Source organism: Sphaerodactylus townsendi, linkage group LG10 (assembly GCF_021028975.2).
Source record: "Sphaerodactylus townsendi isolate TG3544 linkage group LG10, MPM_Stown_v2.3, whole genome shotgun sequence".
Classification (NCBI taxonomy): Eukaryota; Metazoa; Chordata; class Lepidosauria; order Squamata; family Sphaerodactylidae; genus Sphaerodactylus; species Sphaerodactylus townsendi.
Window position 1 is genome coordinate 11,386,063 of NC_059434.1, and position 15,153 is coordinate 11,401,215.

The following is a 15,153-nucleotide window of genomic DNA, read 5'->3' on the forward strand; positions in this document are numbered from 1 at the left end:
TCCATTTAGTCATCAACTTTTTCCTTTCAACTTCATATTTACGGCAGTCAGAAAAACACATGCGCAGATGAATCAAGCGCCTTCATTTGACAGTGTCAGGATCTTTGATCTGAAGGACTAGCGGTCCTTCATCTCAGCTGTTGGGAGTGCGTTATAGGGTGCAATCATATATGCTTGTTTCGATTCAGGGGCTGCTCAGTGTTGCTGTAGTGTGGATCCTGGTGGCCAGGTCAGCTTCCTTCAGGTAAGGAGCCATCTTACAGGTCAAGCTGAGTTCGTAGAAAGCTTCTTCTGCAGCTGCATTAACTTGCTGCTCCAGAAATAAAGCTGACCTGTGGCTGGTGATGTCACTTAACTGCATAACCCTGTTATAATCAGGGGACCCAAAGGGGTCAAAGTGTGATAGAATGGTGGGGGCTTATCAGCTGCTAAACCCTCCCATGTCTTTAACTGAATCGAATAAGGCTCTGGTGTTCTCGACCTTGGAGACCAGAGGGAAGTCAGGATGAATACTGCCTCCTCCCAGCACCTGGGTTATTATCTCAGTTGCAAAAGGTCACAGCTTGCTGAATCTCAAGTGACAGCAGTTATTTTCTAGCTTAAACTTGTCTCTTTATAGGCCTGAAGCTTGAACCAATGTTTAAGAGAACAAAAGACCGAATGAAGGGACTCAGTTTCTTGACAATTATCACCATCCACATATCCCTAGCAGGATAGTCCTCCAAATCCTAAATGAAAAGCAAAATGCTATAGTTTGTCCACAATTGCACATGCACATATATGTATGTATACATCATGGACAGCACAGTGAGGTAGGGACCAATATTCATGTACTGTAACTTCATACTTACACTTTCCCTCTTCTTGTCTAAGTCTGAATCCATACTCAGATGCTATGCTTTGGATATCTGCACATGTTTTGTAGTACTGTTCAATTCTTTCCATAATTTCATTGTGGTTGAAAAGATTAGAGATCTGCAAGGAGAAAGTGCAATTTTTACTTGTTTCAGCAAGAGTAACTAAAACAGCAGTAACCGCACACATTTTCTAGAGAAGACTTTGAATGTATTTTAAACACTGCATACAATGCAGATTATTGTATTTTATTCCTATTGCGGATGAATAAATCAAGCTGTGGAAACGCCACCATTTAGCATGCAACATGGTTCCATCGAAGAAAAAGCACCAGGTATACTTTGTGTTGGCAATCTATGTTGGATCCAGCCAGTGGTGGGATTCAAAAATTTTAGTAACAGGTTCCCATGGTGGTGGATTCAACCAGGCATAGTGCCAATGGGGCTGGGTGGGGTATGATGGGGCGCGGCCGGGCATTCTGGGGGCGAAAGGCATTCCTGGGCGGACTGTGGCATGACGCGAGCCGCTGCACTGGTACTTGGTGGGAAACGACAAACGCAGGCTTAGGCTGCCACGACGCCGTGCACTCCTGCTTCGCTCCCAAGCGCCGCTACTGCTGAGAGGAGGGGCGAATTCAAGGCAAAATCACGGCAAAATCACCAATTAGTAACCCCTTGGCACACACAAATAATTATAACTCTACTCGAACCTGAGAACCTGCTGGATCCCACCTCTGATCCAGCAATGTACACAACTCTTTACCTCAAAAGCAGCTATTGATTGTGGAACATGAATTGCGGCTAAGAGATTAAATCCACCTTGCCACCATTTCCCTCAACCGAAAGTACCCGGGAGACCAAGTTCTATGAGGAAAGGCTGAGGGACTTGGGAATGTTTAGTCTGGGGGGAAAAAGAGATTGGGGTGGGGGGCATCATTGCTCTCTTTAAATATTTAAAGGGCTGTCAGTTAGAGGAGGGCATGGAGCAATAATGGGTTTACATAACAGGCAGGAAGATTCTGACTGGATATTAGGAAAATGTTGTTTATAGTAAGAGCTGTGCAACAGTGGAATCAGCTGCCTGGGGATGTGGTGAGCTCCCCCTCGCTGGCAGTCTTTAAGCAGCAGCTGGACAAACACTTGTCTGGGATGCTCTAGGTTGATTCTGCATTGAGAAGAGGGTTGGAATAGATAGCCTGTATGACCTTTTGAATGCTATTGTTCTATGACTCTGCCCTCCTTGGTTATGTTTAGCCTAGTAAAAACTGTCTGGTGGAGTGTGGAACGTAATAGTGGGTTAAAAACAGTGGTGGATCTTCAAAAAATTTTAGTAACAGGCTCCCCATGGTGGTGGATTCAAACAGTGCATGAGCTAATGGGGCTGGGCGGGCACCACGGGTGTGGCCGGCATTCCAGGGCGGGCATTAATAATTTCTCTGTTACTGTAAAAAACTCTTACTGTAAACAAAATTGTTCCTAATTTCCAGCTGGCATCTTTCTGCCCATAATTTAAACTCATATTCTAGCAAGTCCTATCAGTCCACGGCCAACAGAAACAACAACTTCTAATTGACTGCCTGTCAAATACTTCTAATACTTTCAAATACTTCATTTTGTTTCTAGAAATCAAAAGAAAGATACCTTCCTTAAACAAGGAACTTTACCATATTTCTAAAACATGTTTTTAAACAGCCCAACAGGGAGAATTATCCCGCTTTCTACCTTTGCTAACCAGCCACATAGGAAACAACAGGACTCTTATGGTTTTTGATCTACTGGAATTTCTAACGGAAAAGGAGACTCCAATTATAACCTCCCTCGCACACACACAAATAATTAAACTCCACTCTTGGGAACTGGTGAGAACCTGCTGATTCCACTCTGATCCGTTAAATGTACAACTTACCTCAAAAGCAGCTATAGATTGTGAACATGAATTGTGGATAAGAGATTAATCCCACCTTGCCACCATTTCCCAACCAAAGTACCCGGAGACCAAGTTCTATGAGGAAAGCGCTGAGGGACTTGGGAATGTTTAGTCTGGGGGGAAAAAGAGATTGGGGTGGGGGGCATCATTGCTCTCTTTAAATATTTAAAGGGCTGTCAGTTAGAGGAGGGCATGGAGCAATAATGGGTTTACATAACAGGCAGGAAGATTCTGACTGGATATTAGGAAAATGTTGTTTATAGTAAGAGCTGTGCAACAGTGGAATCAGCTGCCTGGGGATGTGGTGAGCTCCCCCTCGCTGGCAGTCTTTAAGCAGCAGCTGGACAAACACTTGTCTGGGATGCTCTAGGTTGATTCTGCATTGAGAAGAGGGTTGGAATAGATAGCCTGTATGACCTTTTGAATGCTATTGTTCTATGACTCTGCCCTCCTTGGTTATGTTTAGCCTAGTAAAAACTGTCTGGTGGGAGGTGGGAATTGCACAGGGTTAAAAACAGTGGTGGGATCAAAAAATTTTAGTAACAGGCTCCCATGGTGGTGGGATTCAAACAGTGGCGTAGCACCAATGGGGCTGGGCGGGGCACGACGGGGGTGTGGCCGGGCATTCCAGGGGCGGGGCATTAATAATTTCTCTGTTACTGTAAAAAACTCTTACTGTAAAAAAAAGTTCCTAATTTCCAGCTGGCATCTTTCTGCCCATAATTTAAACTCATTCTAGCAAGTCCTATCGTCTACTGCCAACAGAAACAACAACTTCTCCTCTAATTGACTGCCTGTCAAATACTTAATACTTTCAAATACTTCATTTTGTTTCTAGAAATCAAAAGAAAGATACTTTCCTTAAACAAGGAACTTTACCATATTTCTAAAACATGTTTTTAAAACAGCCCAACAGGGAGAATTATCCCGTTTTCTACCTTTGCTAACCAGCCACATAGGAAACAACAGGACTTTATGGTTTTTGGATCTAATGGAATTTCTAACGGAAAAGCAGACCCAATTAGTAACCCTCTCGCACACACACAAATAATTAGTAACTCCACTTGGGAACTGGTGAGAACCTGCTGGATTCCACCTCTGGTTAAAAAGGAGTTCAAAAATAATTCCCCTAGCACCATGGCCCAAAAACCTCCCCCTCTTTCTCTGTTCATTGAGGCTAAATTGCACATTGAAGAGCCTGATCGCAGATCTTGCACATAATATGCAATTGGTGTCCCAGTGCTCAGTTTTCAGCACGAGCTGTTAAAAAGCGAGTCTTCCCTAGTCAACAAGGGAGGACCAGTGCGAGAAGAAATTGCGGGGCGCCAGGTCATGTTTCCCACCCTGCAAAGTGGTTTGCTTGTTGCTGTATAACACACCTATAACAGCTTCCACATACTGCTTTTACCTTTGAGCTGGTAACTGTCACATATTGTTCAACTTTTTTAAAGGAAGAAAAACAAATCCTGCTGATAAAAAATTATGCTGTTTAAGAATGCTTTCATTGTCGCTAAACTGGTCTTCAGAATAGCAAAAATTACAGGAGAAATGAGTACCACACTTAAAATGACTGCTGGGTCTGACACAGTTCTCCTAATCCATGACCAGAGTTGATGGCTTTCCGCTCACCTTTCTTGACCCTAGATTATTTAGCCGATAGTATTTCGCCGGGCCAAAATATCCTTCGATGCCTGATGCATAGCTACTGCCTCCAAGAATGAAATATCCCGAAGTGTCGTCGTAAAAGAAATCTTTCCTAAAACTGGAAATGGAGATACATGAATGTTCTGAATATTTCAAAACATTGTGACGCAATTAAAATATTTTATGTCCCTAATAAGACCCACAGGCAAAGACACAGTCTGGGAATTCAATGGATCCTGCTTTGCTTAAGAAAGGTGAGGTAGAAGTGTTGACAAATAAATAAATAAGAAGGATCCTTATGGAGGGATGTCATGGTCTCCACCCACACCAGCCTCTGGGAGGGCTGGCTGCGGAAGGAACCATGTCACTTTCCTGAAGTATGCTGTCCCTCCTGAAGAAGAAGAAGAAGAAGAAGAAGAAGAAGAAGAAGAAGAAGAAGAAGAGGAGGAGGAGGAGGAGGAGGAGGAGGAGTTTGGATTTATATCCCCCCTTTCTCTCCTGCAGGAGACCAAAGGCTTACATAATCTCCTTGGTTTTCCTCACAACAAACACCCCAGGAGTAGGTGGGCTGAGAGAGTCTTCGGTGGCTGTGATCAGGCCCAAGGTCACCCAGCTGGCGTGTGTGGGAGTGTACAGGCTAATCTGAATTCCCCAGATCAGCCTCCACAGCTCAGGCGGCAGAGCGGGGAATCAAACCCGGTTCCTCCAGATTAGATACACGAGCTCTTAACCTCCTACGCCACTGCTGCTCCTTAAGAATGCATGCCAGAACTGTGTAGAACTGAGGAAGTGGATCCTGCATCATTCTGATAACATAAGAAACATGTCACTAATTCTTTTCTAGGGTTCACATACTGAGGAAAACGCCAGGCCCATTCATGCACTTGTAGCCGCCTTCACATTGAGCGGACATTCCCTTCAAATTGGATTCCCTATAATGCACACATTTTCCCCACTCCCAAACTCACTGTGCCTCAGGTCAAAAAAGCTCCATGGTTTCCAAAACCTCTGAAAGTGCAACTTTTCCTCCTGCTTTGCGGGGAAAGCGAAGGGAGACAGCCTGCATTCGGCTATCCTCAGGTTTTCTTGCTCTTCCCCACCCTCCCTGCCCACCTAACAGCAGTTCCTCCCAATCTTCGGGGCAGCAATTCAGAGCAATCAGAAGAGCTTTTTTTAAAAAATGCTAATACTGCTGGTCTATGGCTGGAGCAATAGATTGGTGAAATCTGCATGAAATTTACATGGTCTAGCAAAATAATGCTAGACCTAAGACAGAACACAAAACAAAACAAAACAAAACAAAAGCAGCATAGAGCATCCTTTCCAGCTGGAGGTCACATGGAGAGAACAGGTAGGTAAAATGGTGGATCAGATCAAAGAGGGTATGGTTCTCCAGATAGCCAGGATTCCCATCAGCCTTCCAGCATGGCCAATTGGCCATGTTGGAAGGGGCTGATGGGAATTGTAGTCCATAACATCTGGAGGGCCAAAGGTTCGCCACCACGGAGCTAGGGATACTTCCCAGCAGGAGAATCCCATTTGAGCAAACGAACAAACAAAAATGGGGAAAACCCACTGGGAAACTGGTGGTCGAGGAATAAGCAGTGAAAGCATAAAGGGCCACAGTCTAAAATGGAGGAAAGAGAATTGTTCTTACATAAATGTTTGATGCCGGCGACTATTCCGATTCTTTTCAGCACTGGATATCTCTATCTAAAGAAGGAAAATCATTTACTGTTAGATTCCAAAGTATAAACGTTGCAGTTCGATTAACAATACGGAGCTTATTTAGTCTTGGACTGCCAAATTTACTTCTTCAGCATGTTCTACACGCAGCTGTGAAGATCCCATGAGAAGAGTTCACAACTACCATTTTCACACAATTTCCTCAAATGTGTTTTATTTTCCTTTTCAGAAAATGCCATTCAAAATGAATGGATCAGTGAAACTGAGAGCGTTTCCCCACTTACTCACAGCCCCCTATGCCGCGTGGTCATTTCTGGCGCGCGCCTGGGCTTCCCCATGACCCCGCCGTCATCAAAAGGTGCTGTTTTGAAGAGCACTCGGGTTGCCCAGATGCTTGGATCACCTCCCATGCTGCGCCAAATTGTTTTCCTGTGTTTTTCTGTCAATAAACTCTTTGGCTATGGCCAGTTGTTACCCACACTACATATATTGTCTGGTGTATTATTTTGGGAATTAGGTTTTCGAACAGGAAGGGCCACTCCTCCACCCACAAAGGAAAAGGTGCATTTGGACCAGTCGCTATTGCTTTCCGTACACACTGCTCTCCAAACGTTTTTTACAATTCCACCTACAGCATTTCCATGCTTCCTTACACTTTCAATCACGGGACGAAGGCTGTGAGAGAATTGGACCTACCTGCCCTCTGTCGAAAGAGAGGTCGAGTCGGAGCCACTCCCTCAGAGGAAGGCTGAAGGAGGTTTTCACAGCCAGGTCTCCTCCTTCGACAAGGCGCATCTGGATGTGGACATAGCCTGAAGAAGAGAAGAGGGAAGACTTTGGATTTGCACCCCTGCTTTTCCCAACTGTAAGAAGTCTTAAAAGAGGGTTTCAAATGCTTTCCCTCCTTCTCCCAATCACAGACATCTTGTGAGGTCAGTGGGGCTGAGAGCATTCTGAGAGAACTGTGACTAGCCCAAGATCACTCCAGCAGGCTTCATATGGAGGAGAAGGGAAAAAACCTGGTTGTCCCTATTAGAGTCCATCTCTCTTAACCACTATACCACATTGGCTCTCCTGGACAAAGAACATAATTGTCAGGATGCGTTTTCTCCTTCCATCAAAGGAATGCCTCTCAGGTGAAGGCATTCACACCTACTCAGAGAAGGAGCTCCCACTCCTATGGGAAGAGGGAGAAGGAGCTCCCTCTCCTTAATGCACCTTTCTCTTTCCTTTTTTATTTCCTTTCCTTTGATGCTTGCAACTGTAGATGTGACTGATGCCAACTCCAAAGGGGGCGGCGGCAGGTGGCTAATCTTTCGCTGCTCTGGCCTTGGGGATGTTCACCTTCCCAATGGCTCTTTCTTTCTGCTTTATCTTTCTCACATTCCATGGGAAAAGGGAGGGGGGATGGTTGCTACGTGGGGATAAAGACAGAGGCAATTGCAAGTGTGATCAGAACGGGCTTTCGCAAAACCAGGTACATGCTGTTGTTATCAATAAAGGCTTCTGATCGAGAATCCAGAGTCTTGTGTTGACTTCACTCTCAGAACCTGACAATCACCCATCTTGATAGAAATTGATAGATTTCTTGATAGAAATTATTAGTGGATCCACTATCTAACAACATTCTAGGCATGGGCTCTATAGTAAAATGAAGGGGGAGAAGTTGACAGCTCTGGTTTGGGGATTTGGGGAAAGGAGGAGGAGGAGGAAGAAGAGGTTTAGGGAGGAACTTCACTGGCTATGATAAGAGGTGGGATCCAGCAGGTTCTCACAGGTTCCCAGGAGTAGGTTACTAATTGTTTGTGTGTGCCGAAAGAGGGGGGCTACGCACTGCGATTTTGCCACGCGATTTTTGCCTTAGTTGGCGTTCCTCCTCTGCTCCTCAAAGCAGTAGCTTGCAGAACTTGAAGCAGTCTAGCAGGAGGTGCACCAGTGTAGCGTGGCAGCCTGCACCTGCATGGCATTTGTTTCCTCACCCAAGGATCAAGCGCAAGCAGGCTGCTGCCCTGCCACAGCCCTGCCCAGCAATGCCCTTCCACCTCTAAAACGTTCGGCCATGCTCCTTATCGTGTCTCACTTCCAGTCCCATTGGCATCTGTGGTCACTGTTTGAATCCCACCCCCCATGGGAATCTGTTACTAAAATGCTTGGATCCCACCACTGGATATGATGCCTCAGAGACCACCTTCCAAAGCTGCCATTTCCTCTAGCTTGTGAATTATCTCTGCTGCCTGGAAAACAGTTGTAATAGCTGGAGATTTGTAGCTACTCATCAGGAGGTTGGTAAATTGTTAACCTTTCATCCTTTTCTCGAACAACATCCATTATATGTACAGTTGGTCTGAGTTTACGCAATTTGATTCCTGGAACTCAGCTTTGAGAAAGGCAGAGTTGGGGTTGATGCAAAAACTACAAACAGAGAGTGCTTCACTTAATGGCTATTTAGTGGAGGAAGTGGAAATTGACTTTGGGCCCAGTGTGGCCTGGCCCCCGTTTGCTGACCGGAACGACAGTTTTTCTGGGATAAAAACTAATGTAGATCAGTAGGACAGAAGATAGTCACATTGTGAAGTGGCTTTGCTTGTTCTATTTCCGGCCAATGTGGCTGCCCTTCTTAAAACATTAGATGGGATTGTTAAAAATTATGTAAAGTAGGATATGCCATCTTAAACATATTAGATTAAGTTGGTCGGGCACTGGAAGATCCCCCCGCCCGCCCGCCTTCACCTCACTCTTTCCACCCCAACCTCACCTTTATCCTGCTAGAAATACAGAAGGGGTCCTATACATTTCTTCAGTAGAATCAATAAAGTACAGGAGTCCGCACAGTTGCTTCTTGCAGTAATGGAGTAAATAAAGCCAGATGGAAACAGTAAACCTGTAGAAAGGCAAACAGAAATCAATCACACATTCCCACACAAGGGCAGATATCCTCACTGGCGATTAATCCTGGGATAGCCCACCGGAATACTCCATGCTCCCTCAAGATGTCCTCACAGCCGTAACTCACGGAACACAGATCAGTCCTGCTTTTGGCGCCTCCTCTCACCCCTTATCACGAGATTTTCCTGGACCTGCTTGTATATGCACCTTTTTGAAAAATACACTCCAGTGGGAGCTAATAGGAGATGGGGTTGCTAAACATTTGAGGGTCCATAACTTTGACCTCCATGAACTGGGGTCTTCATTCAAAACCTGGGTGGTATCATCAGAAGAGTCTCCTACTGATACCACCCAGGTTTCTAGGAATTTGTTCTAGGGAGTTTAAAGCTATGGACTACCTCAAAGGGGATGTTCCATCCCCCATTGTTTCCAATGGGAGCTAATAGGAGACGGGGGCTACACATTTGAGGGTCTCATAAATTTGGCCCCTTATTAACTAAACTGTCAGTGCCTGTGTAATATAATCAGGAGAGTCTCCTACTGATACCACCTTGGTGTTTTGTGAAATTTGTTCTAGGGGGTCCAAAGCTATGGACTCCTCTAAAGGGATACCCCATCCCCCATTGTTTCCAATGGGAGCTTGGACAGGGAGATGGGGGCTACATATTTGAGGGTCTATAATTCTGCCCCCCTCATAAACTAAACTTCACCGAACCTGGGAGGTATCATCAGGAGAGTCTCTTACTGATACCACCCAGGGTTTGTGAAGTTTGTTCCAGGGGGGCCAAAACAACAGACTTTCAAAGCTGAGGTGCCCATCCCCCATTGTTTCCAAATGGGAGCTAACGGGAGATAGGGGCTAAGTATATTTGAGGGGCCATAAATTTGGCCCTCACAACCAAACTTCACCAAACCTGGGTGGTATTGTCAGGAGGGTTTCCTAAAGATACTCTGAAATTTTGGTGCTGCTAGCTTAACAATTGCACCCCTGACAGCAGGCACCTCCCACCCACAGGCAGTCCTGGACATCTTCGCAAGTGAAACATGCTGCAGTGAGGATGCTGGAACCTGGATGAAAAGGTGCCAACTCTTTTGAAACTTGGGTGTATCAAGATTAAATTGTCAGGGGGAAGTCGGCCTTGGACTCTGGAGATTATACCATTGCAGAGAGAGTATTTTATTTTTCTGAACATGCAGAACATGAAGGATTGGGTTTGTTTTAGGTGCTTTTGGAGCCTCACAGTGCAAATCTTTACGCGCTTCAATTGCATATCAGTTTTTTTTTTCCTAAACTAATGAAAGCTGGCAAAACCAGAGTGGATTAAAAAATCTAGGGCTGCTGGATCACCAGCTGGTGGTTAGAGATCTCCTGGAGTTACAACTGATCTCCAGGCGACAGAGATTAGTCTATCTGGAGAAAAATTCAGCTTTGGAAAGTGGACTCTAAGGCATCTTACCCCACTGAAGCCTCCCTCCTCCCCTCCCCAAACGCCGCCTCTTCTCAGGCTCACTCCCAACCTCTCAGGTATTTCCCAAACCAGAGATGCAAGGCAACCTTAAGTAACACTTTCAAAGAAAGCCAGTAGATGTACTTTGCAATACATTCCCATCTTTTCCCCCTAGTAACTGATTAGATTAGTGCAGTGGCGAACCCGGCACTCCAGATGTTATGGATCACAATTCCCATCAGTCCTCTGCCAGTATGGCCAATTGCCCATGCTTGCAGCAGGGGCTGGGATGGGAATTGTAGTCCATAACATCTGGAGTGCCAAAGGTTCGCCACCACGGAAGTAGATGAAGTGTGACCAGCTGTAAGCCTGTAGGGCAACATGGTCCTCAGCTAAATTTGAATCAAGTTGTATGCTTCACTTTAAACGAAAAATAGTTTATCTAGTGTTGCACTTCTATGTAATAAGTGCACATATTAATGTTGGCTTAATCATAAAGAAGAAGAAGTAGTAGTTTCTAGATTTATATCCCCCCTTTCTCTCCTGCAAGGAGACTCAAAGGCTTTTACATTCTCCTTCCCCTTTCCTGCGCCCCCACCACAAATGTCACTCTGTGAGGTGGTGGGGCTGAGACATTCTGAAGAACTGTGACTAGCCCAAGATCACTCAGCTGGCATGTGCTGGAGTGCACAAGCCAATTTGGTTCCCCAGAAAAACTTCCACAGCCTGGAGTGGCAGAGTAGGGAATCAAACCCAGTTCTCCAGGATTAGAGCGCGACCTGCTCTTAACCACTACACCAAGCCAGCTCTCCCGTGATTGTAATAGCCTCTGCCCCCAGACCACTGGAGACAGAATATTGCTAAATACTGCAGAAGTTGACCATCCCTATCAATCATAGTCACTACTTACAGTCTTTTGTAATGAATTTATTTTTAACAGAAGCTGATATCTGCCAGAAAGAAAACCCAGGGCTCTCTATTTGGAAGGGACCATACAGGCCATTGAGCTCCAACTCCCCTGCTTAATGCAGGATCAACTTAGGAACATCTCTGACAAGTGTTTGTTCAGCTGCTGCTTAAAGACTGCCAGTCGTGGGGAGATCACTATCTCCCCGCGTTTCCGATTCCACTGCTGAACCATATTCTTATTGGCCATCTTTTTTCCAATATCCAGCTAGTACCTTTCCACCTGGCGATATATATCCATTATTCAAGTCCTATTGTCTTCATGGCAACAGGAGCAACTCCCCAGCCCCTCTAAGTGGCTCGATTACCCACCACCGGCTTTGTTCCTCCCTTGCCCCCCCACTCTGGCTAGTAGCATTCAGAAGTGCTCTCGCCTTCCGCTGGGAAAGTGAGTAGCACAGGTGGGGCAAGAGGAAGTGCATTAGGACAAGTAATCTTGGCCTGACACAACTCCCTCTGTCAGTGCACCGCAAGGAGGGAAGTGCATCAGGACACATTTCTTGCCCCAATGAGCTCCAGCTGCCAGCTTACGGCAGCTGCCCTGGGCATAATCAGCCAGTGACTGCCTTTTAAATTTTGGAAGAGAGATATTCTGCCCACTTCTACTCTTTAACCTCCTCTTTCCTCCAGATTGATTTGCTATCAAGGGTTGCCTGCCTGCCTACTAGCAAGTCAAGCATCGAACAGCATCAAACCCTATGCCATCTAAGCCCACAGACTTCAGGGGATGCAGGCAGTGGTGGGATCCAAAAATTGTAGTAACAGGTTCCCATGGTGGTGGGATTCAAACTGTGGCGTAACGCCAATGGGGCTGGGCAGGGCACGACGGGGGCGTGGCCGGGCATTCCAGGGGTGGGGCATTCCTGGGTGGGGCTGTGGCAAGGACGCAGCCGCTGCACCGGTCCTTGGGCGGAAACGAATGCATACAGGCGCAGGCTGCCACGCATGCCGGTGCACCTCCTGCTAGACTGCTTCAAGTTCTGCGCGCTACTGCTGAGAGGAGGGGCATAACTAAGGCAAAAATCACGTGGCAAAATCACCAATTAGTAACCCCTCTCGGCACACACAAATAATTAGTAACCTACTCTTGGGAACCTGTGAGAACCTGCTGGATCCCACCTCTGCATCTAAGCCCACAGACTTCAGGGATGCAGGTAAGATGCAAGGCTACTTAGAGAAACACTGTTAGTCAAGCAGGCTCCACAGCTGTTGCTAACTTGTCACAAGATAAATAAAGGTGCAGTTTGTGCAGATTGCAGGAAGGGGGGAAAAGTATCTGAAAGACTTATCTCTATTTGTTCACATCGAACTTTGCTGGTTTTCTGAGCACATGATTTTCTGGTTAAGGTAGAATTTTCAAAAGGAAAGGAACAGCTTGGCACGTTGCAGGCATTCTAGACTGTTCAGCATATTAAACAGCAGAGTATCAAACACAGAAAACTTGCGGTGAGCTTGATGTTAGCACTGTTAGCACTGCAGGCTTTATATAATTGTAATTTGAGCACTGCAAGTTTCCTCATGAAATAAGTTGTGTGGCAGCACAGAAACGTTTTAAATAAATAATGGAGCAAAGAGAAAAGGCTTGTTCACATATGCAGGCACCCAACTAGATTATTTCTCTACTTGATACCTGCATGTATATCATGTAGGACAAGGGTCCCTCACATTTTAAAGCCTCCAGGCACATTTCGAATTCTGACAAGGTGTGGTGAGCGCAGTAACAAAATGGCAGCCGCAGGAGGCGGAACCAGCCACAAAATGATTGCCATAGCTTAACTTCATTAACACAGCTATAGCTCAAGTAACATTTTTAAAAATCTGCACACCCAATAAAATGTCCGAAAGTCAATCAAAAGCTTTGTTGAGGGAAAGCCCTGCCTGACCCCATCCAATTTCCAAAAATACTTGGTGACCTCTAGAAAAAATGTCAGCAGGTATCATGGCATTGAACACCTTATTGGGCACTCCTGGTGTAATGGTTTTCAAACTGTGGGTCAGGGTACTAAGTAAATCACAATGGACGGCCTTGCATGGACGTCCTTGCATGGATGGCCAGACTGGGGATAGGGGATGAGGGAAACTAGGAGTGAAGAACTAGGGATGGGCAAAAATTTTTTAGTATTTCTCAGGTTTAATAGACCCAGAAACTTCAGAAAAACCTGGAAAAAGCTGATACACCATACCAGCTTTTTCGGGGGGGTTTTCAAAAAAAAACCCCGGGTTATTAAACCAGAATTCTATGAGGGTCTTGGAGTTGACCCCGTGCCACCTGCTTCCTCCCAGACCCAAGTAGAGTTAAGAGGCAGCAGTGCAGAGTTGAAAGCTGAGCCCAGTGTTCAACTGTGGGCACCACCACTGAACTTCATGTGGACTTCGGCGGCAGCATGCGCAGTTGAATGCTGGACCCGGCCAGGCGGAGGCCAATGTTGAACTGTACACATTGCCTGGTTTTAACTTTCGGTGAAACAGAGCATGGTATTGGTAATAGAACTGATAAACTAATAGAAAGGATTCTCTGGAAACCAGCTTTTAATTTAAACAATTTTCCAAGAAAGAATAGTAAACAGAAAGGCAGCAAAACCGGGGTGGGAGACAGATGGAGGAGGAAGAATTTCGACTTTAGGGCACACACAGTTATCCTCAAGGTGCTTTTATTTGCTTACATGGGGTAACCAATCTGATACTTCCTGATTGTTTCCAGATCTCTGTTCTTGAATTTGTGAAACTTCTTCACAAGGCCTGACATCTCTCCGCTCAATGCATATGGAAAGCTGAGGATCTCAACAGCGTCTGTAAAAAATCAGCCAATTTTTAATTTCTCAGGAACTACAATATGTATATGTTGCAATAGGTGCTTCTGGCTACCTTCTTCTTTACCGATGCGTAACTGACTAGTTGGTGAAACAGAATAAATATTTTGAGCCAACTGTTTTGTAAATGCCAGGAATGGTATCTAAACATCTCCCTCGTCCAAAGGATTCTATGCTGCTGGAAAGGAAAGGAGAAGGCTGAGCCCCCAGGGGGAGGGCAGTCTAGAAATGTAATTAATTAATTAATTAATTAATTAATTAATTAATTAATTAATTAATTAATACATACATACATACATACATACATACATACATACATACATACATACATACATACATTCATTCATTCATTCATTCATTCATTCATTCAGTCAGTCATTCAGTCATTCATTCATTCATTCTGGGCTGCTACATAAAGTTATAGCAATTGCTCACAGCATCCAGCATAGCCACAAACTGGAACCAAAGATGAACTGTGGCTCCTCCTTGCAATCCAATTCTGCGTACGTTTTCTCAGAAAAAAGTCCTAGTCGACATAGTCCTAAGCCACCATACATAGATGTTTTTCAAAGGATCCAGAGAAAATGTCTTCAGTTGTGGTGCAATTGATTGACTGTGGTCATTTCCCCACTTACCTGCTGCTGCGCGCTACTCTCCCCAAGTAGCGCAGGGTCCCCCGGCACTCCCCACTACAGGGGCGGCGACAACGCAGCTGCCCTGATGCTGCCGCTGTCGCGCCCCCTCAGTGTGCGTCATTCCTGGCGCTCCTCAAAATAGCACCTTTTGATGACTCCGCGGTCGTGGGGAAGCCCGGGAGCGCGCCAGAAATGACGCGCGCTGGGAGTAGCGCGCAGCAACCTTTGGTCAAGGTAAGTGGGGAAACGACCTATGTTTCCCTTGCATCTCTGCTTCCCTGAACTTCCTCCCTGGCA

At 45.6% G+C, this 15,153-nt stretch overlaps 1 protein-coding gene across 1 annotated transcript in view; it reads right to left on the reverse strand.

The window, feature by feature from the left end:
* The window catches only part of SEL1L3 (SEL1L family member 3), a 73,406-nt gene that overhangs the window by 57,372 nt on the left and 881 nt on the right, over positions 1-15,153 (reverse strand). Inside the window, 6 exon segments of the mRNA XM_048508709.1 lie at positions 852-975; positions 4,411-4,543; positions 6,083-6,138; positions 6,808-6,945; positions 8,878-8,992; positions 14,075-14,201. Of these exon segments, the coding sequence (XP_048364666.1) occupies positions 852-975; positions 4,411-4,543; positions 6,083-6,138; positions 6,808-6,945; positions 8,878-8,992; positions 14,075-14,201 (693 nt within the window).